Consider the following 26,691-nt stretch of genomic DNA (forward strand, 5'->3'; position numbering starts at 1 on the left):
TTATTACGAAAACTTGTCTATTCGATTGTACGTCCTACGTAAGTAGATATACCTATATACTTAACGATATTAATCAAATTTATTCCATCCTACGAAAGTACTTAAAAATGTATACAGAAAGATACCAACGTGGAATCTTTCTTACTTCATTTCACTTTCTCGAATATCTCTACTCTCTTAAAGCGATATCGTTTCTAATTTTTTGTTTTTTGTTTTCGAGAAATACCACGTATTTAAGTACTTACTTACGTCGATAACCGTAAACGATTGCAAGTAAACGCATGTATCTATGTAGGTACCTATGTGCATATGCATTCGACTATGTACAAGTATGTAAGCATGTATGTAGGAGACTTATATACATGAGCCGAGCGTACAACCCTCCGTTCGCATAGGGCACAAAAGATTTAGAGAAGTTGCGGCTGAACAAACATTGTCGGCATAGTAAACGCACGCTCCTCTTCTTCTTCCTCCTCCTCCTCCTCCTCCACCTCCACCTCCTCCTCCTCTTCTTTTCCTTCTTCTTCTCCTTCATCTCCCATTGCCCTTTTCCTATATACGAACTCTCGTTCGGATCTTTCCACCTAAATTCTCTAAAGTATCGCACGCTGTGTGCTTCTTCTTCTATCTTTCTCTCCCTTTCTCTCTCCTTCCCCCTCTCCTACCCCCTCTTTCCTCTTTAAAGTCGAACAAATCATCCATTAACGTCGTGCCGATCGTTATTCTTAGACGTGCCGAGTAACGAGATATAGGCGGCGCCTCTCTCAGAAGGCCCTCGCAAATCGTCCGATCGAATCTACGAAGTTCCTTTTAATCGGTAGAGAGATATAAATCAATCCCTGACTTGGCATATGTGTGTGTATGTATGTATGTGTGTGTGTGTCGTATTGCGAAAATTGACGATGAAAATGGGACGCATGAAAATGATGCTTGTTGTTATTTTACGCTGTGGAGGCATCGAGTTCTATTCACACTCTTTCTTTCTCTCTCTTTTTCTCTTTCTCTCTCTCTCTCTCTCTCTCTCTCTCTCTCTCTCTCTCTCTCTCTCTATCTCTCTCTCTCTCTCTGTCCCTTTTTATCGTTTAAACTGATTTGCACATTGGATGCATTCTCAATTTCTCGAACAACGAACAATTTTATATACCATATCTCAAAAAGCTTAGCTTCTCGATCTTTTTGCTTTTTCTTTTTCCTCTAGCGGGCAAATTCATTTTTACGGTAGAATATACAGGGTGTCCATGGAAAATATGATTTTTTATAGATAGATTTTTCGATTAACAGAGTAATGTAAACGATATAGATTCTATTTTAATCGTGTGAGAATAATTTAATTAGGATGATAACGGTGTGAAAAGAAAGCGATTAAAAATATTAATAATAATTATTATTATTATTATATAATTTGAAAAGATAAGATATACTCTCTGATATAATACTGCTAATATGAACATAAACAATATATTATATCTATGTAAATTATTGATTCATTAACTTAATTCAATAATGATCGCCAAATTATTGTGGATATATTGATACGCTTGATAATTTCTTCTGCTTCGTTTAACACATTCGCCAATACGCGGTACGTAATATTTGATAATTTAATTTAAGTTGAATTTATTACCATCAAATAATTCTCTCAATATATCTTATATTATTATTGATTACCACAATACTTAAAAAGTTTTGCACAGTTATGAATAAGTGTAAGAAATATTTTAATCGAAGGCAAAAATATTGATTACGATCAAACTATCTTCAGAGAGTATCAATTCGAGTTTGACTAAATTTCGTGGAATATTAAATTTACTCATGTAAGAGAAGCATATATTATCCTTTATTATGCAGATAAACCTTCTAAAGATCCTTTAGAAATGTTGGTGTCTTATCTACATTAGATACGTGAAACGCACGAACTCGCTCATACTTAGTTTCTGTTCCTGGTACGAGAGAAACGTAAGAAAGAGAGAGACACCCTTCGTTCGGTACGTAATAATAACGCGTTTCTCTTGGTATGTACACCGACGCAACAGAGCTATAACGATTTTAATAAATTTCCTTCTCGCTGAGCTGCAACAACAGGGCGTATGAATTAAGAGAGCCGCTACGGTGCTTGGATAAACATCTCGAATTAGGTACCGAATTCTTTTTCATCCCTCCTCGTCGAGAGGAGAGACTTTACGACTTCGGTATGCTCACGAGCATTCACGTGAGTCAAACGTCCACGTATGTATGCACGGCGTCTTCTTCGCGAATATCTTTGACACTTGGTTATTTTACGACCGAGAAACTTCTCTTTACAGAATGCAATACCTATAAATTCTAAGTAAAAACTTTATAATCCTGGCGAAATTCTTTACTGAATAAAATAAATTCAACAAAGATATCTTCATACATAATACACATGCCTTGTAACATTAATTAAACATTTTGAAAGTGTTTCTTTTCTTTCTTTTTTTTTTGTTGTAAATTTATACTGCAATTTTTGTATGTATACACATTAAATTAGATATTATAGATACTTAACTCTATGTATAGATATAGGTACATATTCAAAACAAGCATTCATTTAACATATTTACATATGTTTGTTTGATAAATTTATATCTACTAGAAAATTTTGTAGGATTTAATATTAGTAATATTACGAAGTATCGATCGAGTAGTGGATTTACGCACGGGCGATGGAGGCAATTGCCTCAGGCCCTGTAAAAGAGGAATCTCTCATACGACAATATAAATTTATATCACATAATAAATTTAATTTAATATCTAATAGCCGATATAAATTTTATTTCTATATTTTCGACTATAATCGAATTTAGGTAATGTATTTCTAGCACATCTTTACCATGAACAACCGTAACAAAAAAATATAGATATATCGTACACGATCATTAATTTATTTTATGCAATCATTTGTAACGTTCTAGTTAGCCAACGCCCTTTAAAAACTAAATACATAAATCCATCCGTCCTTACATAAATCGAATACTTCAAAAATGTCCAATTTTTTAACACGTAAATAAATCTACCCTACTCTTTATCTAAATACTATCATGTTTCTTATTTTTTTTTTTGCACTTTAATTTAATTGTACGTATAATTTTCTTTGTACTAGCTATTCGTTATTGCTAGGTAAGAACAAGTAAGTAAACGTCTTTCTTCGATTGTACGAGACGAATCATAGTTCCGTCGTTTGATCAACGTTCACGTTCGTTCAAACGAAGAATTCGATGTTCGAACATCGAGAAAAGGTCGAGGAGCAAGTACAAGCCAGAAAGATCAAACGAATTGGTATTTCTGAAGGGCTACATAGATACATAGACTTCGAACTATTCCGGTGGTCTGTTCGAAATCTCCAGGACGAATGTGCGTGATTCTTATTGCTTTCATGAAAAGAACGAGATCCAAGTTCTTGGTATCGTCCACGGGGCATTATTGCTCGACCTCGATCGTTTCATTGATGACAAAAGATATGTTTTTCCATCTCTCTCTCTGTCTCTCTTTCTTACTTTTTCTCCTTTTACGAATGTTATTGGAAAACTCCGCACGCACGCAGCAAACGATTCACCTGCTCATTCCCGTCGCACTGTGAAACGTGACGAAGAGTTTCATAAAAGATCCACGAAAGAATATGAAGAAATATCCTCGAATGTTTTGTCGTAATAAAAGAGATTTTGATAAATGTTAAGATTATTTTTCAAGCCTATCTATTATATATTTTCTATAAAATTTATAAGTAGACACGTAATGGAATATTAAATTTGATAAAACGAAGAATGCTCTCGGATTTTTAGATAATTTATCATTCTCTTTATCGTTCGTTTAACGAAATTTTGTATAGCGTTTAACGACATATTTTCTATATCACTCAATAATTATCATTTGTTCCTTCTTCAAATCATTAATAAATCATTATCTATAATAACATCTCAAGTATAATAACATACATATATATATAAATTGAGGAATATAACTTAAGCGGAAAAGATCTTAAAGTAATATTAAATGCAATAAAAGTATTACAACGAGTGCATCTGAAATTATATTAGGAGTTCAAAGTAATTACGATAGGTAGGTACATTCGAAAAAAAAAAAAGAAAAAAGGAAAAGGAAAATATCTTCTAACAGTAAGTTCTAGTCGAATATATGTGATTTTTTTTCGTTGTCTCTCTTCGGTTAGAATCGCCCAGCATCTTTTTGAGATCCACGTTACAGACAGGTGCGCGCACCTTCACCCGCGGATATTATTTCTGTCAACCGTCCCGTGTTTATCCGCATACATATTTGACGATCTCCCTCCTCCCTCCCCCATCCCCTCTCTCGCTCACTGTCTCATTCTCTTGGTCAGGTACACGACATGCGGATCGCGGTAGTCGAGCAGCGAGAGTGTTGCTCGAAGAAGCGATCTTCGTCGCGTGAAATAACATTTAGGCCGGATCCAAATACCGAGGCTTGTTAAACTATTCGACTCTTTCGCGTTAAGATTACTTTCCTAACTGCATAGAGCCTAGGATCGCTTGCCGTGCCTATACACTCGGTTGAAAGTAGTCTCAACCGTTGTAAACTTTGTTAACTTTCGTCTCGAGACACGACCACTCGTCCATTACTCTCTTATTAAAGGTCCATCATCGATGCTTGAGTATACCTATGCTACTTGATAACTAGAATCTCCAAACTGTGATCCAACTAAAAAACGAATAAACTGAGAGAAATGTTTATTTTTTTCTTTTTTTATTTGATAATGTTTACGAATAAATAAATAAATATATATATCATTTAACATATATATATGTATTTGTATGTGTATATATCATTTAGTGTATATATATATGTGTGTGTGTGTGTGTCTAAAATAACTAATAATAAATATAATTACTATTAAGATAGAGAATAGTAGGACAAATGAATTAACTTCTATCTACGATAATATATATCTGATAGATGATAATGTAGGTACGGTATCAATAAACTAAAGAATGAATTGTAAGATAGATTCTCTTATTAAAAACATACAGTTTGTAGTTTCATAATATTTGATTATACAGCTTCATATAAGTAAGTATATGAAGGTTGGATAGATTACATAAAATGTATTACTAGAATCAAAAATCGCTTCTATGTTGAACGTATGTTGGACGTGTTATCTATACATAATCGATCTTTAATATTGAATGTATTGTCTATATATAATCAGTCTATAACTGTTACTTGACTGGAATAATGTTTCATCCGTTAACTCTAATTGCAAGATCAAAATTAATCAAACAAAACAATTTTGTTTCTTTACAAAAAACCGCTAATACGTTCGATAACTTGGCTATATAAAACTTTTGTTTACATCTAAAATTACTAAAACCAAAAATTTATTCTAAATAATAATATTTATTTTTTTCCCATCCTCTCTAGCTAACTACATATGTACCTACCACCCATCTATCCTCTCGACACTCGAACCTTCTTCTCTTTTTTTTTAATTTAACGCCTTGTATACCTATTGGTGCTTTTAAACGTACCTATAGCGAAGTAGGTATCAGCGTTCGATTAAACGAGGCAGCTTGCACTTGCACGCACACACATGCGCACATGTATGTTCTAATACGCAGAAGCGTCGACAAGTACTTACTTACTTATCGTTAGCCATGCGACTGATGCGACTCGGTCGATATGTGGTCGCAATAAAGGGTGTGGCGTTCGAGGAGCAAAAGCTCTCTCGTTCCAGCTCCTTTATCCTACCATTGGCTGTTGCCAGGTGTGGAGAATGGCGGAGCTCGTTGGCCGGTATCGGCCCTCGTCTCGCTACGATGCCTACGTGCGTTCGTGCGCGCGCAAACACTCCTATTTTCCTGCCTACATGTATAATAGAAATGATGGAGGTAAAGTACAAAAGGATTCCTTAATCGATCATTCGATTATTATCTGAATATCGTTTGAAAGATAATCATTCAAGTAATATTATATAGTAATAGGAAAAGAAATACTATGGTTACCCTACTAACTTAAATTCTCTTATTTTTCATTGCATGAAACATTTTTTTATATTTTAATCGAATATGTAAACTAAAATTGTTTTCAAGTTTAAAGGTGAAAGAAGAATATTAAATAGTTGGTGTTAACAGAAAGTTGAAGTTAACAGAAAAAATATTAACTCTCTTATCATTTATCTATCTATTCTTATTTTATCTATTTCTAAACCATGTCATGAAAATTTTGAAATAAATTCATATATCACAAATCTCGAATCTAACAATAATTCTGTATAATTATAATTCTATATATATATAAATTGTGTGAAAATGAAATAAATAAGATAGATTAATTCAAACAATATCTGCAAATACATATTCAGAATTAAATCACATTCATATTTATAAGACAATATGCAATTTTTTAAATCGATCAATACGTAAAGTTCATGCCACAACGACAAGAGACAACAACGATTACGTTCCTCCTGAATGAGGCTTAAACCGACATCGCCTTAATGGATACACGTGTTGGAAGTATTTTAGATCGGCGGCATCTCGTACGAGAGAGCAGTGCCACATCAAGCCGGTGATGTTCTCGGAAGATTGATGAGCTGTGTTTACCGCTAACTAACTTGCGTCTCGTGTGCCTGATGAACGTCGAAATAACGAGAACTTTCGTAGCCGTAAGGGCGATGTATCGCGTCTTCTCCAGAACCGACAAAAACGACTAGGACGATGGATACGACGTGCCGACAAATTGTCCGAATTCCACAACACTTTGTGTGCTCGGTAAATACTCGAAGGATGAATCCACGAAAGTAAATAAGTAAGTAAGTAGATGGTTAATATTCTCTTTTCGTTTGATCCTCGCAATTGGATTAAACCATGAAACGTGAAAATGGCTATAAACGTCGATAAATGTATCAATTTTTGGAAGTGATGGAAAGAAGAAGAAGAAGAAGAAGAAGAAAAAAAGAAAAAAAGAGAAAAATAAATAAATGAATAAAAAAGAAGGAAAGAAAAAAAGAAATTTGTGAGAATAGATGGCCAGGGATACATAGATCTACTTTCTCCGGAGGTGGCAACGAGCCTTCGTCCCGGATTAGTCTTGCGTCAAGCCACAAAACCAGCCTCTTCTTGGGCTTCGCCGTACGATGAAGAAACGGAGGTTATTCCTGGTTGAACAAACACTGGAATGGGTCGCGTGCGCCTCCCACATATTTATAGATTTTATCTCTCTTTGACTTGGCTGTGCGGCGTAGGCGTACGGCTACTGGCCCGTGTGCGGTACGGAGAAGGGAGAGAGAGAGAGAAAGAGAGAGAGAGAAAGGTGACAGAGGAAGATAAATTGTGGAAGAATCGCGTCGGAATCGCGGTGGAATAGTGACGACAAAAGTGAATATTGGGATATTGATATCAAAACCAATATCGCATACTATAAGTATTGATATCTTTAAAATTAATAAATAATGATTATTAATAAATGAAAATCTGTTCAATGAACATTTCTAATAATACTTTCTTGATCTTATATACAGTAAGACAATGAACATAATTAAATATCTCTTATTTGATAAAGAAAGATTCTTTATATTGAATTACTTTATACTTAAAACTATATTATAATTTGTTTACTTTCTAATTAAAAGTTTAAAAGAAGATTGACAAAATCGACAGAAAGTATCAATATCAATATAACTAGGGAGCGAGTATGCAAATTCTGAAAATTCTCTCGTGAAAAGGGGGAGAGATGAAGGAAGGGGAAAAAAGGCGGGAGGATAGTGGGTCGTATCGAAGAGACGGGAGACAAAAGAAAGAAAGAGAAAGAGAGAGAAAGAGAGAGAGCGAGAGCTTAAGCATTCGTCGGAGTGCAGCAACAATGGCAGCATCCCCATCTGTAGAAACGTCACCGAGCGAGAATCGGCCAATTGTTCGATCGTCTCGCACTGTTATTTTTATAATTCACCGCCTCAGCATCACCCCACTTCTCTTTCGCTCTTGTGACTATAGTGTTGTTTTTATTGGCTACATTTAGGGAAGCAAAGAGAGTATAAGCGGAAAAGAGCGAACGGACGAACGGACGGACGAACGAACGAACGAACGAACGAATGAACGAACGAAAGGAAGAAAGAGAGAAAAAGACAGATAGAAATGGAGAGAGAAGAAGAGAGAGATACGAAAAGTGCCGGTGGGAATGGCGTGTTGTTTCATCTCTCCTGCCACTACCGCCCGTCTATTCTATCGTAGTGGTCTAGAATCTAACTAAGCCGTTGGCTAGGATAGGTCAGATCGAAGAGAGAGGAGCGAAAAGGAGAGATGTGAACAGTGAAAAGGTAGTAAAGAGAAAGAGAGAAAGAGAGAGGGATATATATATATATATATATATATATATATATATATATATAGAGAGAGAGAGAGAGAGAGAGAGAGAGAAAGAAATAGAGAGATGGGGGTTGACAATACCACAGTCACCCAATGTTATTCCAACACGAATTCCCTCTTGGTTCTCTTCCTCTCGCTTCCTTTCTCTCTCTCTCTCTCTCTCTCTCTCTCTCTCTCTCTCTCTCTCTCTCTCTCTTTCTCTATCTCTCTCTATATATGTGTATATGTGCGCTAGAAAGAGAGAGAGAAAGAAAGATACGTCACTTTCTCTCATCCTCAACGTGCCACTTTTCTCCCTATGCGAGATCTTCGAGGATCCGTGCATTTCGTCGCCTGCAAAAGAAAACATCCCAGTCTTTCATCGCAATTATTACTTTTCCGGATTTTTCATAACCAAAAAAAAAAAATAAAAAATAGACAAAGAGAAAAAAGAAGAAGAGAGCGAGAAAGAGAGAGGGTGAGACTGTTATCGTTGCATTGTAGTCGGCGAATGACAGATCCCACGAGAGTAGGGCTATTATGACAGTGGATCTAAGTGGTACATACATTGAAGACACCTTCGCTTTTAAGGGTGTTCATTCTTTCCGTGGAACGTGAATATGAGAGCAAAGTAAGAATAATTCCTAGATATATTTATCAAAAGGGTAACGTCCTTCAATGAACAGCATGCAGCTCGCAGAAGGATTTGTGCATTCTAGAAAAAATTCGCAATATCCTTTATAATCCAAATTTTGTTTTGCTTTGTCTGAAAATAAATAGACAATATAATAATAAGAGATTAAAAACATTAAGAATAGTTATAGCAATATTTATCAGAAATATTGTCGATTAAGTTTTATATCATAAGATAAATATTTTACTGCGAAAAACAGTTCTCTTACGTTTCTTATTTATTATAAATCGTAAACAGTAATAGAATAGTGAAATTAAAAAATAAGTACACAGATTTACGCATATCATCTCTTAATTACAATACGTTATTATGACGTATCGTAATATTGACGATATATAATCCTATTGTCACGTAATATTAATAGATTGTTTAGCTAGTTAACTTTACATACATCGATATGTCGATCTGATACTTTTCAAAGCTATTTCAAAAATAAAAATATAAAACAACTCGAATATACATATATATATATATATATATATATATATATATATATATTATCTTTTATTTATTATTATTAAATGAATATACACATGCATAAATATATATATATATATATATATATATATATATTCATTTAATTTTAAAAATTATTATGATTTACAATTAGCTAGATAATAATTCATCTAATGTTTACTATATTTCTTTTTTACAGGAAAACCTTGCGATCACGACACAATAAATCAAAATCAACGAGCATATTTAATATAAAGTTTGTAAATAAATTGAACAAATTTTTGACGATATCAAATTAAAATATTTAGGTATACTTATTCACCTTACTTTCGAATTATGGAAAAGATCTAAGCATATTGCTTCAACTGAATGTTTCACAGATTTTAAACTATTATACAAGTAGAAAGATAGATACGTACCAATGCGAGAAAGAATGAATCTCTACGTACATACGTAAATTCCTACGTTGGAATGACGTAGCGAAGAGATGAATGGAAACGTCGAGACGAAGAGACGACGAAAACGGACGGAGTAGGGCAATATATGAATGAAATGGCGTATACGCAACGATACGCAGCCACCGTCCTGTGTTGCGTTGTTTTGCTTATTTTGCCAAACCTAACACAACATCGCTTGTTGTTTAACAAAATAATTGATTTTGTCGCCTCATATTCTCATACTGTACGTATGTACCTGTATGTATATATGTGTGTATATATATGTATGTATATATATATATACATGTATATATAAATATATGTATATATATATATATATATATGTATGTATATATATATAAACACACATATGTATCTATGTAGAATTAAAGCGTTATGAGCTACATCGGACTACAGTGTTATGAGCTTCGACGTGTTTTGGATGAGTAGAAGACACCATTACTCAACAATTATAACTACTCGAATACTCGCATGACAAATTCTAATTTCAATTCACTTCGAAGTTTCGTACCTATTCATTAGAGCAAGTAATTGAAACAACATTGTTCGATCATTGTTTCTCTTTATTAAAATCGATATTGTCTGATTAGTGCCCGTATTTCTTAAAACAAATTTAACGGTAAACACAGAATATTATCGTCAAATTATCATACATGCATAAGTAAGTACATAGGTATATATCTATGGTTAACCACAAATAATATCGTTCGTTTCAAGTATACTTGTATTTGAACGTAGGATTGTTAACAAACGAAGAAAAAATTTTTAGAAAGAATTTTTTTTTTTTTGTTCTTTTTTTAATAGGAACGTAATGTTGAAGGAAGTTTCATGGTATCATGAGTCGTGTACTTGAAAAAGTATGAACGAATGAGCAAAGCAGCGATCCATTAGGTAGGAAGCCCCAACTGACACGCCCCGACGCTATCAAAACACGCCTTAAAACTTATATTCCAGCAGGACGCACTTGTAGTAGTGGGAAAGCTACGTACATGAGATAAAATAACAGAGTGTAGTTAACAGGCTCGGGTAAAAATATTCCCGTTAGCTTACTCCACGTACGTTGTACATCTCCCTTCCACCTTTCTGTTTCTCTTCTCTCTTTTCCTCTTATCGCAGTCCACTCTTTCTATCTCTCTCTCATTTTTTTTTTCTTCTTTTTTTTTTTAATATAATGTACATATAACAATTTATATCACAGAGATAGCAATATTATAATTGCTGAAAGTAAGTATTCATATTATTGATTATTTTTATTATTATTTTTGTTATTATATTTTTATTATTGTTGTTCTTATTGTAATTGTTGTGATTATTCTTCTTTTTCTCCTTCTTCTTCTTCTTTTTCTTTTTATTATTATTACTGTTATTTATTATAACTATTGTTGCTCTTGTTGTTGTTGTTTTTATGGTTGTTGTTGTTTTTGATTTTATTTTTGTTATTGTTCTATTGTAGTTGGTGTATTGTAGTGTCGTTATTGTTATTATTTTGTTTAATTTTAATCAATACACTCTTAATTATTTGTTTATATTCAGCAAGGAATTGTTTATTGTAACATTTTAATTTTGTTAGATATCTTAGAAAATAAAAAGTTTATATATAACAATATCTTTATTATCGATGGATAAAATAATGAATACAGCGCGCTCTAGCAATGGTAAAACAGCAAATTGATTGTATCGTCGGAAGAAACTTACGAAAATAATTTATTCCAGTTTAATTTATTTTATCGTGCTTTAATGTTTTTATTTAATGTTTAAAATGCTTCAAAACGCAGATGTGCAATCAAAATTTATGTTAAATCTAACGATAATTCCATAAAAGAACCATAAATATTAAACAAATTATTAAACATTTTTCATGCGAATAAACTTACTACACTACTTGCTTGATAACAAAACAATATTATCTGATGTGAAATAATTACCGGCGTACAAGAAAATATCAAATAATATGACAATGACGTAAGATCGATTTAATGTAGAAATAAATGTAAAATCAAAATTTTCTTATCATTGAAAAAAAATTACTTTAGTTACTTAAAAAAATGTCGTTGAATTTTTATATAAAAAGTGTAAATACAATTTTGTAATTGATAGTTTTCTCAAAATTCCCACGAGAATCATCGAACATCCTTTTGCACAGATACATTTTGAGGCATTATAAATATTATCCTAGCATTTGAATAAAAATGGAGATCGACCGTTTTCGATAGAGTAACTATTATTTTAGTTGTTACTTATATGTATATATACATGCATTAAGAACATTTGTTTACATGTTATGTCATCAATCATTTTTAATTTTTAAATAACTCATAAATAATAAATGTTAGTTCTTTTATATCATATGTAGTTGTTAGATATAAAATGTCTATCCTTTAATAGGTAAAGATCACAATACATATTATAAATACGTATATATTCCGTGCAATCACATGTGATGTCACTTCTACGAAGTTACCGAGTTGTTCAGGATTGTTACGCATTGTACACTGTTACTTTCATCAACCGATGCGCATAACAGTCAAATATAAAATAAACAAAAGATGCAAAATTTAACAAAATGTTCGAACCGGCATTATTTTATACCATACAAAATAATAAACTTGTCTTCGAAACATGATATTGTCTTTAAATATGGAATTGATACAATTTTTAACCTCAGATATATAAATGCTAATGGAAATATTAAATTGAAAAGATTACCGATTTTAGAAAGACATCATGTAAGTATTACTATGATTTTCTACTAAACAATAAAATAGTATAATAATGAAACATTTTGATTTTAGGTATTAAATAAAGCGCATACAAAATATGGCATGATACAATCGGCACTACAAGATTATTTCAATAATCAATGTAAATTATTAAAATTTGGAAGCTACAGAAATTTTAGTACAAGTTCTTCGCATAATAAAGAAGAAGATAATAATAAGTCGTCAAAAAATAATGACTCGGATCCTGTAAAATATATAATATTGAGTTTTTTAAAAATTGGTGCAGTAGTAGCATTTCTATATTTTATTGGAAAACATATACTATTCACTTCCACAGAAGTTAGTATTAAATACTTTATTAAATACACTTTATTTAATATATATTTCTTGTCTTTATATCACTTAAAAAGTAGATAATGCTAATCATCGTAAAATTTCTAAAAATATAAATAGTCCACAGCAAATATTTCTTGGCGAGAATTCGTACAAGAAATGTTAGCAAAAGGAGAAGTGGAGGAGATCGTAGTGTTCCCATCAACAAATATGGTAAAAATACATCTTTATCCAGGAGCAATTATTAAAGGACAAAAATTACTCTTCCATTCATATACTATGCATATTCCAAATATTGATCAAATAGAAGAAAAATTAAGAAAAGAAGAGAAAAAACTGGGTATAAAACAAGGTAAGGTATATAAATTTATGGGTAATTTATCAATAATGATATCAATTATACGTACTTAATATTATAACTTACTAAATGAATTATATATATTTTTAAGAAAATGGAATATCAGTGATTTATAATCGAAATTCAGAACGTATGATATATATACTGAGATTACTTAGTCTTATCCTCCTTTTATATACAATCTTCAGTAAAACGTCTGTTATAACTAATTTTAAACCATTTATAAGTAAATTGAAAAGTGCAAACTTTACATTGGTTGAACCATCAATGAAACATGGCAAAGGTGTACGCTTTGAGGATGTTGCAGGGCTAAAGGAAGCCAAAATAGAAGTTATGGAATTTGTAGACTATTTAAAACAACCTGAACGATATCAAATTCTTGGAGCTAAAGTACCTAAAGGTAAATATTTATTTGAAATGTTGCATATAATATATATTTATGTATATACATACATGTAACATAATAAAAAGAAATAAATACATTTGTAAATCAAAATTTTCAGTGATCCAAATTACTTTCAGGTGCTTTATTGTTAGGACCACCAGGCTGTGGTAAAACACTATTAGCAAAAGCAGTTGCAACAGAGGCAAATGTACCATTTTTATCTATGAATGGATCTGAATTTATTGAAGTACTTGGTGGATTAGGTGCTGCACGTGTCAGAGATTTATTTAAAGAAGGAAAGAAAAGGTATAACTTATTATAATAAATTTCATATACAAGATTGTATTTGTGAATACTACACAAAACAGAACATTATTATTTGCTAACATTTTGAAAACTAATTGTTTTCACTATGAAAGACTGCAAAATTATATTTAAGTTTCATGTTATATCATATTATTTACTCATATTTTCATTATAATAATATTCTCGAATATTTTTACAGAGCACCTAGTATTATATATATTGATGAAATTGATGCAATTGGTAGAAAACGTTCAGAATCTTCAATTAATACTAATGATGAATCTGAACGAACTCTAAACCAGCTTTTAGTAGAGATGGATGGAATGATATCGAAAGAGAATATCATTGTTCTAGCCTCTACCAATAGAGCAGAAGTTTTAGATAAAGCACTGCTTAGACCTGGCAGGTTTGATAGACACATTTTAATAGATTTACCCACATTAGCAGAAAGAAAACAAATCTTCGAGTATCATTTAAAAAAGATCGCTTTGCAAGAAGATGCTTCTAAATACTCTCATTATTTATCGTATCTAACACCTGGGTTTACTGGTATGTATATTTTTTTATAATTCATTCTAAGATATTTAATATATAGGAATACATTTTTTAATAATCATTTATCTACTAAATTTTATAATAATACTTATACACATAATGAACTGACAGGTGCTGATATTGCAAATGTATGTAATGAAGCTGCATTATATGCTGCGAGACAGAAAAAAAAAATTGTTGAAGGTTCTGACCTTATGTATGCAATAGATAGGACAATAGGTGGTACGAAAAAAATAACTAGTACAGTAACACCATCAATGAAACGTGTTATTGCTTATCACGAAGCTGGACATGCATTAGTAGGATGGTTATTAAAATATACCGATGCTCTGCTTAAAGTAACTATTGTACCTAGAACAAACTTAAGTTTAGGTTTTGCTCAATACACTGAAAGTGATCACAAACTTCAAAGTAAAGAAGAACTCCATGAAAAAATGTGTATGATGTTAGGTGGCCGTGCAGCAGAAAATCTAATTTTTAATCAAATAACAACTGGAGCTCAAAATGATCTAGAAAAAGTAACAAAACTTGCATATCTTCAAATACAACAGTACGGAATGTGTCCTACTTTGGGTCTACTGTCCTTTGATGAAGAATCCACTAGTCAAGTATATATGTTGCAACATATCTTCTAAGATAATTTATTTTAGATTATTATCTATTTCTATATTATTCTTACTGTTTATTCGTTTTTTACAGAGAACTAAGAAACCATATAGTAAACAATTAGGAAATCTAATGGATGCTGAAGCGCGACGATTAATAGCAGAAGCATATGAAAAAGCACAACAAATAATAGTTGATAATAGAGACAAGTTGGAGAAAGTAAGGTTTTCATAAGTTTCTTCTTATTAATGTAATTTATGATGTATAATAAAACAATCTATAATATGATTATTCAGATAGCCGAAGCTTTGCTAGAAAAGGAAACATTAAGTTATGATGACGTAGAAAAGTTAATTGGTCCACCACCGCATGGAAAAAAGAATCTTATTGAGCTAGCTGAATTTGTCATATCTAATCAAACCGACGAATCACATACTGTAAATCCAACAGCAACATAATATAAATTATGACATTGTTATAAATATTCATATATTATGTTACAAACAATAAAATGTTTAGTAAATTATAATAAAATTCATAAATAATTAATACTATTTTTCATTAAAATAATATAAGGGACTAGTTAACATTTAATTAATCTTCTTCAGTATTTCTTATTTTCATCATAAAGTAAAAAGAACAATTATATTTCTGTAAATGATGATTACATTATCGTAATTATTATCAGTTTATAAACATGTTTCACATACATAAATTTAAATCTATAAGTTTTACAGATTCAGAAATTTAAAAAGTTATAAGGTACAATAATTCTATTAATAATACAAAGTTCATTCGAAATTTTTTATCGCATTTTAATTTTTTTTATCGATGAAAAATATAAATACACGTTGAATTTGTACAATACATGTACATACACTATATATTATTTGAATAACTAAAATATATTTTATGTTATAAATCAAAATCACATTACCTTGTACTTTAATAAGTTTACATTATGTAGTAACAAATTAGAAGAAAGTATTGTTTAAAATACAAAGACACGAGAATACACATATAGGATATTGATCTCTTATATACCCTTCTATTTAGTTCTTATTACATAAAATTAAAAAAAGTTATGAGAAATTACATCATATATGTAACTACGATATTTCTCTTAATAAAGCATTTCCTTTTCCTATGTCATATTCAAGACCCCAGTATAACCTATTATAAAGATATTGCACCAATTGATAACATCTAAATTGTGGAGAATAATAGAATAAGTAACGATTACGATAAAACAGTAGTTATTAAAATTTTCAAATATTTTTCAAATATATTACAAATTCTTCGATAACAGAAGTACAACATATATTTGCATATATTATCAATTATTATTGTTATAATCTATTCAACACTTCATATTTTCAATAATTACACTATTGCAGTAACTTATTAACAAGTAATAATAAAACTAGGGTCTTTAAAGACAAAGGTGCAATTATATATAATGAAAAGAAATGGAAGTGAAACATTTATTCATATTAAAACGATTTATAAACGCGAGGAAGAACGATAACGGTATATTTCTATGTGATAGTATTGTTTTTTTCACATATAAATGGTATATTTTTATGTGATAGTATTATTTTTTTCACATATAAATGGTATATTTCTATATGATAGTATTGTTTTTTCACATATAAACGGTATATTTCTATGTGATAGTATTGTTTTTTTCACATATAAAGGGTATATTTTTATGTGATAGTATTGTTTTTTTCACATATAAACGGTATATTTCTATGTGATAGTATTGTTTTTTTCACATATAAAGGGTATATTTTTATGTGATAGTATTGTTTGTTTCACATATAAACGGTATATTTCTATGTGATAGTATTGTTTGTTTCACATATAAGTGGTATATTTCTATGTGATAGTATTGTTTGTTTCACATATAAATGGTATATTTTTATGTGATAGTATTGTTTTTTTCACATATAAACAATATACTTGAATCAGGGTACTAGTGACAGTTAAGCGTCTATACAATTGGCGCTGTAAATACTAGGAACAATTACTTATTGTTGGCTCGAAGTTGTTAACCGATAAGGACAATTTTGATTTGTGCTTCATATTAGTCCTCAACCATGCTTCGAGAGTCTATCACATTTAAACATATATACTACTTATTCCTTAATAATCAAATCTTGAATAGCGCCGTTAAGAGTTCGCTCCAAATGTGTTCCACTCCAATATACATTTCCGCAGTGTTCACAGACATAAAATAATGGTACGTTTTTTAATATGTCTAATGGAACTTTATCAATTTGTACTCGCATATGATATTTGGTTGTACACGTTTTCACATCTAAAGTACCTGTACTAAGATGCCATGTACGGTCACGATATTGTTTCCTAGAATTATCCTTAAAAAAAACTGTATCAACCTCGTCAATGTTGGACATATATTCTTCGGAGTATTGACTTGCAGACGAAAACAAATCAAATTTAAAATTGCGACATTCGTGCTTTGTTACATTTATAAAACTAAAAATTGAAAATAATTTTTTTTATTGATAATTCATATTATTTTTATCATTTTTAATATGCCAATGTATTATGACTAAATTTGTTGTTATTTCAATTAATTTATATACAAACCTTTTAACAAGTTCATCCATCAAAGCTTTTGGAACTTCAACAAATTCATCAAAATTACAAATTTGACATCGACTGAATATATCCTTTTGTGTAACAACCACAGAAAAATGGTTTAACACTTCACGCAATTGCTCATTAGGTGTACTCGAAATAACTTTATAACAATTTTCTAATGGCAAATACTGTGTAAACTGTAAATTATTAATTAAACTATAAATATTTGTTATATATTAATTATATATATATATATAATTATTAATATATATATATATATATATATATATATTAAGCTGGAACAAAATTATTAAACTATTAGCATAAGATCTTACTCTTTGTGTAAGTAGAATTCTGTTTTCATGCACTGCTAATTTAGCAGATTGCTCTCCTCCTTTATCAAATAATACATATAAGCAATCACATCCACACATACGTAATTTGCTTGCTAAACCTCCCAACATCGAATCACATACAGCACGCCATTTATGTGCTGGTGTAGGACCAGAATGATTTTGTGGATATACTTGATATTGCTTTTGTTTATTTTCTTGCTTATTGAAATTTTTACGTTTTGAAAAATTCTGGTATGTTTGTAGAACTTTAAATTGTTTTGAGTTACTATCATTTTGGCCATTGTCTTTTTCACTAGAGAATGTTGATTGCATTTTTGCATTTGACTATTAACAATTTAAACATATGATTAAACAACTTTCTTATATTGTTAATAATTTATATTTTGCTAGTTTTATATACCTACTGTATCTAGATATTTTTTTGGAGTTTTTTTGAAATGTCTATGTGGAATGTGTTGTATCTCTGTACAAATATCTTGAAACGGTATGTCTGTATGTTCACACTCTTGAGATAAAGTTGTATATATCTCCAAAAGACAATAAGCATCCAATGCTGTCATTATACACATTGTTGATATTATAACAAGTATTGCGTGATTTAAAAAACTAATATAAGAAAATTTATTGAACAAGGCATATTACTAACCAGCATATACTATTTGACTTTCCCTTAGTGGTCGTTGTTCCCAGTTAGAAAACTGATCTGATTTATTCAACTTTGCCCCAAGACATAATTCAACCAACTTGCTCAAACTTTCACTTGTAAAATTCGGATCACCTTTATAAGGGAATTGAAAATTGTATCCTTCTACAAGCTTTCTCCACAAAAATAATACATCTAGATAACCTTGTCCATTAATTTTAATATTTGAAATAGCTGGTAGATAATCGCGTATCATCAATACGTCGTTGGCTATTCCAAAACCTACAACAAAAACATTCCATGTAAATATTATATTGTATAGTATAACAAATTTCAAATAATCATTTGTCTTCTTATTATCTTGTAAGCATAATCACAGAAAATACGAGATTTATATAATTATTATTAAGAAAAGCGTTCTTTCGTTATAACTTTTGATAAAAATGTAATTTTACAATTCTATTTGAATTTCCATACTAATCAAGACATTTTTTAAATATTTATCTGTGATTTGCTTGTTCTTTATCAAATTGTTTCTAATTTTAACAACAAATTGGCTTAATTATACATAAATAAATGTTACACACATTTTGTGTAGCAATGTGGAAACTGTCACTTAATGTTTCAAACTGAACATTTTCGAAATGGCGCTCATTTGATTACAATTATTTTTATGTTGAAAATTAATGGAATAGCCAAACCAATTTCACTTAAATTTTATATATGATTTTTATGAAATGTAAAAATATTTTGTTTATAATTTCAAACGACTTGTCTGATTAGTTTCAACATAACGCTTATCCTAATACAAATATTTTAATATTAAAATACTGGTAATAACAATCGAGCCAATACATAAAACTGAAATAAGAAAAATGTGTGTAACTATTATGTAAAATTTATAAAGTAATAACTTAAAAAGAAAAGGTACTGACTATCTTGGCCATCAATATTGTGATTGAGATTTAAAGGGCGCAACTACAAAGCTATGGATTAGTTTACATAAGATTAGAAAGATTAGTTTAAAAGAGATTAAATTAGATAAGTATAATATAAGTAATATCAATAAACATGTACACTATTAATTGTATATGTACACTGTGATTACATTACATATCAACTATAAACAAAACAAAAATTAGTATTCTTACCAAGTTTTAAGATATGTTTATTTTCGAATAACAATAAGTTGAATTCTGACCAAAGATGTTCAAGCTGATTTCCTATGGTAATAACATCCAGTATATATACATTTGTCTCTGTTGCTATTTGTATTAGAGCCAATTGAGTCTTTTTAGTACCTAAAAAAATATTTCTTTAAAAATAATTTTAAATAGATTTATATACTTCTGTATATCTTGAAATAAAAAATGCATTTATATACCAAAAGTTGGTTTCCACTCGGAATCAATACCAACGATTCGAACTCCTCTTAAACCATTATCAAGAAATTCTTCAAACAATCTTGGACTATCTATAAGCTTAATGGTATCTCTAGGTAATTTCAAAGTATGATAACATACTGAACTATCTTCGTGATTCCAATTTTCCTCTTTGCTAGTAGAAGCACCCACATTTATTTCTAAATATTAAAATATAATATGTTACAAACACAGATATAGTACTAATTAATTATATAATAACATTAAAACTTCAAATATTTTACCATCCGAATATTGTTCTGCTTGAAAAGACAATGCCCATGGCCATTGTTCTTTAGGAATGTCAAATGTTTTAGCCCAATATAAGCCTTCTTTTATCTCACCTACCATAGATAATAATTTGACAGTTTCTAACTGCAATTCTGTGTCATGTCCTACAGCTTCCCTTATCATTTCTCTCCAACTTTCAGTGTCTATATATTAAACATAAAATATATGTTATATATAACTCCAGAGAGTTATTTAAAAGTTATTAATTATTTACACATAAACTACGAAATAAAAAATACTACAAATATTAACTTACTTAAACTTCCATCATCATACCGCTTATGAATAAGAAATTGTAATGCACCTTCATTTCGTCTTCGATTTAAGTTTGGACACAATTCTGGTGGAAGATTATATAGCTTAGCAAAACGTGCTATTAATTTTGTCATTGGTCGTATTTGTATTGTTCCAATTTTTACATCTGGTATATTATTTGTTCTACAATTATTTATTCATTGAATACCAAATTATGTATACATTATGTATAGCAGCACTTAATAACAGACAACCAGTCAATTTCATGCCAGTAAAAGATTTCCTCTCTATTAATTCTATCATATAGAAAATATAAATATGTACTAGATGAATACATATGAATATGTACTAGAAACATTCATGTTTTCGAAATGTAACAATCAATCTAGAAATATATTTGGTGGCACGATTTATAGAACTTAGCTGTAAAATAACTATGAACTGCGTGTGATTCACAATTCACATAAATATTGCTTTTTCAATATGCGTGACTGTTACTAAAATTACAAATTAAGAGCCACGCCTCTCTGAGGAGCCAAAACAATCACCTATCTGTCTGCGTACCTGTGGAAAGTTTAAGACATGCAATCATATTTTTCTGTAAGAGAAAATGATGAATAGGAGTGGAATGAACCCTTTCTACTATCATGAAATTGATTGATGTACTATTATTAACTATTGTACATAAAAATGATATAAACTTACTCAATATATTGTTCTAATTTATTATCCATATGTTTTCCTAGTGCCACTAAATTATCCAAATACGTTACCAATATTTTCTGTATATTTGGATAGTCAAATAAAAAATCTTCTACGATCGTTAATTTATTTTGTAAGATAAGAGGCAGTAATAATATTTCCGGATCAGTATAACACATTTGCAATCTTAACATAGTTGCAAATTGTGCTGCTTCTTTATACCTTTTTGCATTAATTACATGCTAAAAAGATGGATGATACAAATTATTCATAAATCACTCGCAAAAACCTAAAAATTTTATTTATAAATCATTTACATACCTGAATTATTTGCAAAAACAATTCGTTATGTTCAACAAAATCATATGTAATTGAGACCATTTTAATTAGTTGCATATTTTTTTGACGACCAAGTAATTTAAAAGCTGCTAATTTCAGATCAGGAACCAAACATTCTTTATAGCTATCCTTTCGAGGTGCTAACCAATTTGAAAATTCTTCTATAACTACGATTTAATAGATGCATCAACCTTCTTTTAAAATAAAGATACCAGAAGTAATATAATTTTAAATATATACGTATATATACATATATATACATATATATATATAAACTTCATTTTTATTAATAAAATAAAAATATATATAAATTTAAACAAAATTGAAATTCATTAGTATCAATCATCGTAGAAATACTAATTATACTAAAACAGACGAACCTGTAAAAACAAGAGATGACCCTACTTTTGCGTGTTTGAAATCCATTGTATTTACTAGGATCCTCAAAGTACTCAAGTAAGGATTTGGAGCAGTATCAAAATAATCAAATAATGTTTTGGTAACTCCTTCACATTTTTTCCCTAAAAATATCCACTTTACAGTAAGAAACTAAATACATAATGAATATTTTAATTTAATATTTGATATGCTTACATAATTTCCACATATCATGCAAAGTATTTAACCAAGTTTTTGTAGCATCATCTATACTTGTAAAGAATAATAGATCTTCTTCAGCATCTTTTGGATAAAATGCCATGTGATGGCTAGATCCGTTTTCGATACCTACTATCGCTTGCGCCATGATTTTTATACTGCAATATTACCTTGTGACATGCGCTACAATTTTTTATTTTAGGTTTCTAAAACGAATAAAAATTCGTATTATTAAAACCTAAATAATTCACTGTAACCTCTACTCAATACTGTTTTTATTAAAAGAAAGGGGCTTCACTGTGTTCTTAATTTATTACTTCCTTGTTTATTGTGTTCAAAAATTGAACAAATCATAATCTAGATACTTATTTCTCAAATTACTGAATAGGGATTGGTTGTATCAAATTCCCTATTTAAAGAGAAACAAGACCTCAAGTCAACATCTGTGATGATCGAAGCGCCATTTAGTAAAGAAATTCAAAAGTTTCGTCATTTACAACAAATATACACCAGAGCAATATAAAAACGCGTAACGTCATAATTAATATTAATATTATAGCGTGTTAAATAGCTAGTTATATATCATTAAACGGTTATATTCTTCAAACTTCGTTTCATCACAGTCCCATAGTTTACAATAAGAAATAATATTTCTCTGAGCAGTCGAAACAATCATCTATGTACCATATATCGTGTATATCATTGTATATCTATGGAATTTATATCTTCGGTAGATATAAAAATTTATGATATTTAATCATATTTTTCTCTACATAAACAAGAATATTATTCTATTTCATGAAATTGATCGGTACACAATTGTTGACTGCTATATACAAATTTAATATAAATTTGTGCAATATATTGTTCCTATTTTACATATACACACTTAAACAAAAATATAGACATGTACTATCTTTTCACATGCATAGAATTAGAATTTCTCGACATTGGAGAATGTTATATATTATAGTAGCATTATATATAACTTCAAAGTTGTAGTTATGCTGACCTTTTATGTTTGTTCAATAATGATTGCGAAATACAGCTGATAAAATGATAACGTACTAATGACAGATATTAAGAAATATAAACTTTTCGTTTACATTTCTTATTCCTATACGTTTCAGCATTCAAATAATTTCTATAATCCTTAATCTATCTTGTAAAATAAGAGGTAGTAAAAATATTTATGGATTAATATAATACGTTCTCAGTCTTAATATAAATATATATTATATAGTATTTTTATAGTTCTTTCATTAATTATATTCTAAAAAGATGGATGATATATTTTATTCATAAATCACTTGCAAAAACCTAAAAATTTTATTCATAACATTTGCAGCAATAATTTATTATGTTCAACAAATTCATATATAACCAAGATCATTTTAATTAGTTGTGTATTTTTTTGATTGAGTAATTTAAAAGTTGCTATTTTGAAATCAGAAAATAAACATTCTTTATAGATATCCTTTCGTTATTATCTAATTTGAAAATTCTTTTATAGCTACCATTTAATAGATGCATTAATTATCTTTTAAAACAATGATACTAAAAATAATATAGTTGTAAATATATACCTATACACACATACAAATTTCATTTTTATTATTAAAATAAAAAGTATATACAAATTTAAACAAAATTGAAATTCTTTAATATCAGTTATTATAGAAACTATAATTATACAAATCATTAAAAGCAAGAGACGATTTTGGTTTTACACATTTACAATTTTTTGTATATGCTAGGATTAGTAAGAAACTAAATATATAATGAATATTTTAATTTATTATTCTTACATAATTTCCATGCATCATGCAAAGTATTCAGGTTTTTGTAATTTCATTTATAGTAATAAAAAATAATAATTCTTTTTTGATATCTTCCGTTTATGCCATAATTGTTGTATCGTAGTAGCCTTGTGGGCTACAATTTTTTATATTATGTTTCTAATATTACAAATAAAGATTAACGTATCCCAACTAATTCAATTTAATTGTAATCTAAGATTGTCTATTTAAGAAAGGGGACTTCACAATGACGTAACTTCCGTTGCCTAGGAAAAAAACAAATAATAGTAGAAAAATAGTAATGTAATAGTTACTAGGTTAGATTAAACGCGATCGCAAGACATAACTCATAACACATGAAACAAATAAAACAAATAAGTAACATTTATGGATAATATTGTAATATTGTGTATTTCTCGCGAGGAAAATCTCTTTAGCATATATTCATAGATCACAGAGATTGTAATTCAGATATTTGTTTCTCAAATTACTGTATCGAGATTGGTTTTATCACATTCCTTATTTAAAGAAAAACAAAGTCTAAAGCTAGTATCGAAATGATCCTTAATAATAAATTTTTAAAATTTTGTTATTTACAACGAATACACGGCGAGAATAAAATTAAAATCGATATAAATATGCAAAAGCGTTATAAAATACTAGGTGGAGACTTAATGTCGATAATGTAGAAATTTCCAATATCCACTAAACAAAACTATATATTCTTGAAAAGACCAGATCTTTTGTTTTTCATTGAAACAAAAACAAAGAGAATTAAATATTTCTAACTTTTACGAATTTGTCAATACATATACGTTTTATCTTACACTGAATCCATATAAGTCGGAACTAAAGAACTATGATCAATATCGTTATTACTTTAATCTAAAGATTGTATTATACGTTATATTTAACGAAATTTTCTAGATTTAAATACTTTATTTAGAAAAAATATTTGATAATTCTTATTGAAAAATGTTATGTTTAAATATATATATATAAATGTATCATGTATAATATGATCTACAATATATAAATGATTTATATATTAACATTACATTATGGGATAATAATGATTTATAATAATGACAAAAGGAAAAAGAATATATTTAAAAGAACAAAATATAATATAGGGAATCTACATTTGTTACTACCTTACTAAGACTGTCTTTCCCTTTAAGTTTCATTCATGCGTCATCTCGTATAATGGTTTTCTAAACGAACTCTCAACGAATTCTTAATAATTTGGTTAAATTCTCAATAATTTAAACATGTAAAAACCTATTGATTGGTATATCTAATATCATATTGTTACATATATAAACTATGAACGTTTTTTGGACTATTTCATATAAACATGCTCTTGTGAAGATTGTCTGTGATATCAACATCTATGACTCAATCATTATAAAAGTGATCTATTTACTCTTCGGCGCAGTATAGTACACAGAAAACAATGTCTACGTAGCGTGTATTAAAATTAAACAGTAATAATATTCTTCGATTGTTTTCATTATTGTGAATTAAAAATTCTGTGTGAATCGTTTCCACTTTCCACTAAGTGTGAAAAGAATTAAAACGAGCAGACATCTTGGTTAATCTCCGTGATTCGTAGACATCGCTTTATTAAAAAATCCTTAGGTCAAATAGATAATTAAAATATTCGAATATTAATAAACGAATAGTAATTTAAGACGGATACGCCTCAATCGAAACAAAAGAAATGAAAAACCTGTTTTCTCGTTTCTTTCTTCTCTTCGTGGGTCCCGATCGAAGTTAATCGGAGTGAACGTTTTCAAGTGTTCTTAGCAATTTAACCTATTTCATAACACTTGCTTTAATAAATAAACATTTTGTCGTGGAATGTTGTATCGTGCATAAAAAAATATTTTGTCATAGGAAATTGAACAAATGGACGTAATTACGTTTAAATACGGTAAGAATTGGATCAAATTTTACAAATTTACGACTCGTGGAAACGCGGCATAATACTAACGAGATTTTGTACAAATACATACATAGTAGAACGATATTGTCATAAGCAAGAGGATCAGCGAGAAAGTGAGATAGAAAGTTTCTATGGTTTGATATATGAATTAGTATCACGGTGTCTTTTATTGAGAGAATTGTTGCGCATGCGCATACAGAGTGAATGATATCTGTATCGTAAAATTTTCATTTTTCTGATCGGATTGGCAATATAGTTCTATTACATATTCGAACAAATACAAAGCTCTTCTTTTGTTTTCATCCGTTATTGTTTCTTCTTACTCTTATGTACTATAATTGTATCACCAGTTTGTAATACTCGCTTTTGTTTTTATTTTGTTCTTTATTTAGTCGAAACATCACGCTCTGCAAATTTGTTAATTTTGTCTCGCAAGTGATATTAAAACATAATGCCATCAAGAAAAGGACGATTGACAAGAACTAGGAAGAACAAAGGTAATCCGTTGATTCTAAAGAATTACTGG

General features: G+C 29.5%; 2 protein-coding genes across 4 annotated transcripts; one reads left to right on the forward strand and one right to left on the reverse strand.

Annotated features, from left to right (window-relative positions):
- Positions 1-11,965: 11,965 nt before the first annotated feature.
- Positions 11,966-15,753, forward strand: LOC127071613 (paraplegin). The gene is made up of 10 exons (XM_051011114.1): positions 11,966-12,155; positions 12,327-12,667; positions 12,734-13,000; positions 13,115-13,346; positions 13,444-13,752; positions 13,875-14,043; positions 14,243-14,592; positions 14,710-15,206; positions 15,298-15,423; positions 15,501-15,753. The coding sequence occupies exons 2-10, from the start codon at positions 12,488-12,490 to the stop codon at positions 15,660-15,662; spliced, it is 2,292 nt and encodes a 763-aa protein (XP_050867071.1). The 5' UTR covers positions 11,966-12,155; positions 12,327-12,487; the 3' UTR covers positions 15,663-15,753.
- A 1,124-nt stretch (positions 15,754-16,877) lies between these two features.
- On the reverse strand, positions 16,878-26,093 carry LOC127071609 (exonuclease mut-7 homolog). 3 transcript variants are annotated; one of them, XM_051011096.1, is made up of 14 exons: positions 25,950-26,093; positions 22,416-22,624; positions 22,202-22,342; positions 21,804-21,988; positions 21,486-21,724; positions 20,782-20,963; positions 20,480-20,668; positions 20,198-20,395; positions 19,965-20,114; positions 18,817-19,095; positions 18,575-18,723; positions 18,150-18,494; positions 17,821-18,011; positions 16,878-17,706 (listed from the first exon to the last, which is right to left on the reverse strand). In XM_051011096.1, exons 2-14 carry the CDS (start codon positions 22,564-22,566, stop codon positions 17,346-17,348), a joined length of 2,760 nt encoding a protein of 919 aa, XP_050867053.1. In that variant the 5' UTR covers positions 22,567-22,624; positions 25,950-26,093; the 3' UTR covers positions 16,878-17,345. The 3 variants fall into 3 exon arrangements, with proteins under 3 accessions (XP_050867053.1, XP_050867054.1, XP_050867055.1); XM_051011097.1 differs by lacking the exon at positions 25,950-26,093 and having other exon boundaries at positions 21,804-21,961; positions 22,416-23,595; XM_051011098.1 differs by lacking the exons at positions 22,416-22,624; positions 25,950-26,093 and having other exon boundaries at positions 21,804-22,015; positions 22,202-22,300.
- Between the last annotated feature and the right edge of the window lie 598 nt (positions 26,094-26,691).

Source organism: Vespula vulgaris, chromosome 22 (assembly GCF_905475345.1).
Source record: "Vespula vulgaris chromosome 22, iyVesVulg1.1, whole genome shotgun sequence".
Taxonomy (NCBI): domain Eukaryota; kingdom Metazoa; phylum Arthropoda; class Insecta; order Hymenoptera; family Vespidae; genus Vespula; species Vespula vulgaris.

Coding starts and splice junctions, on each gene's coding strand:
- LOC127071613 (XM_051011114.1), top strand. CDS start 12,488: ATGCAAAATTTAACAAAATGTTCGAACCGGCATTATTTTATACCATAC. Junction 12,668..12,733: donor CGATTTTAGAAAGACATCAT/GTAAGTATTACT, acceptor TTTTGATTTTAG/GTATTAAATAAAGCGCATAC. Junction 14,044..14,242: donor TTTAAAGAAGGAAAGAAAAG/GTATAACTTATT, acceptor ATATTTTTACAG/AGCACCTAGTATTATATATA.
- LOC127071609 (XM_051011096.1), bottom strand. CDS start 22,566: ATGGCGCAAGCGATAGTAGGTATCGAAAACGGATCTAGCCATCACATG. Junction 22,343..22,415: donor GCATGATATGTGGAAATTAT/GTAAGCATATCA, acceptor GGATATTTTTAG/GGAAAAAATGTGAAGGAGTT. Junction 20,396..20,479: donor AGCAGAACAATATTCGGATG/GTAAAATATTTG, acceptor TTTAATATTTAG/AAATAAATGTGGGTGCTTCT.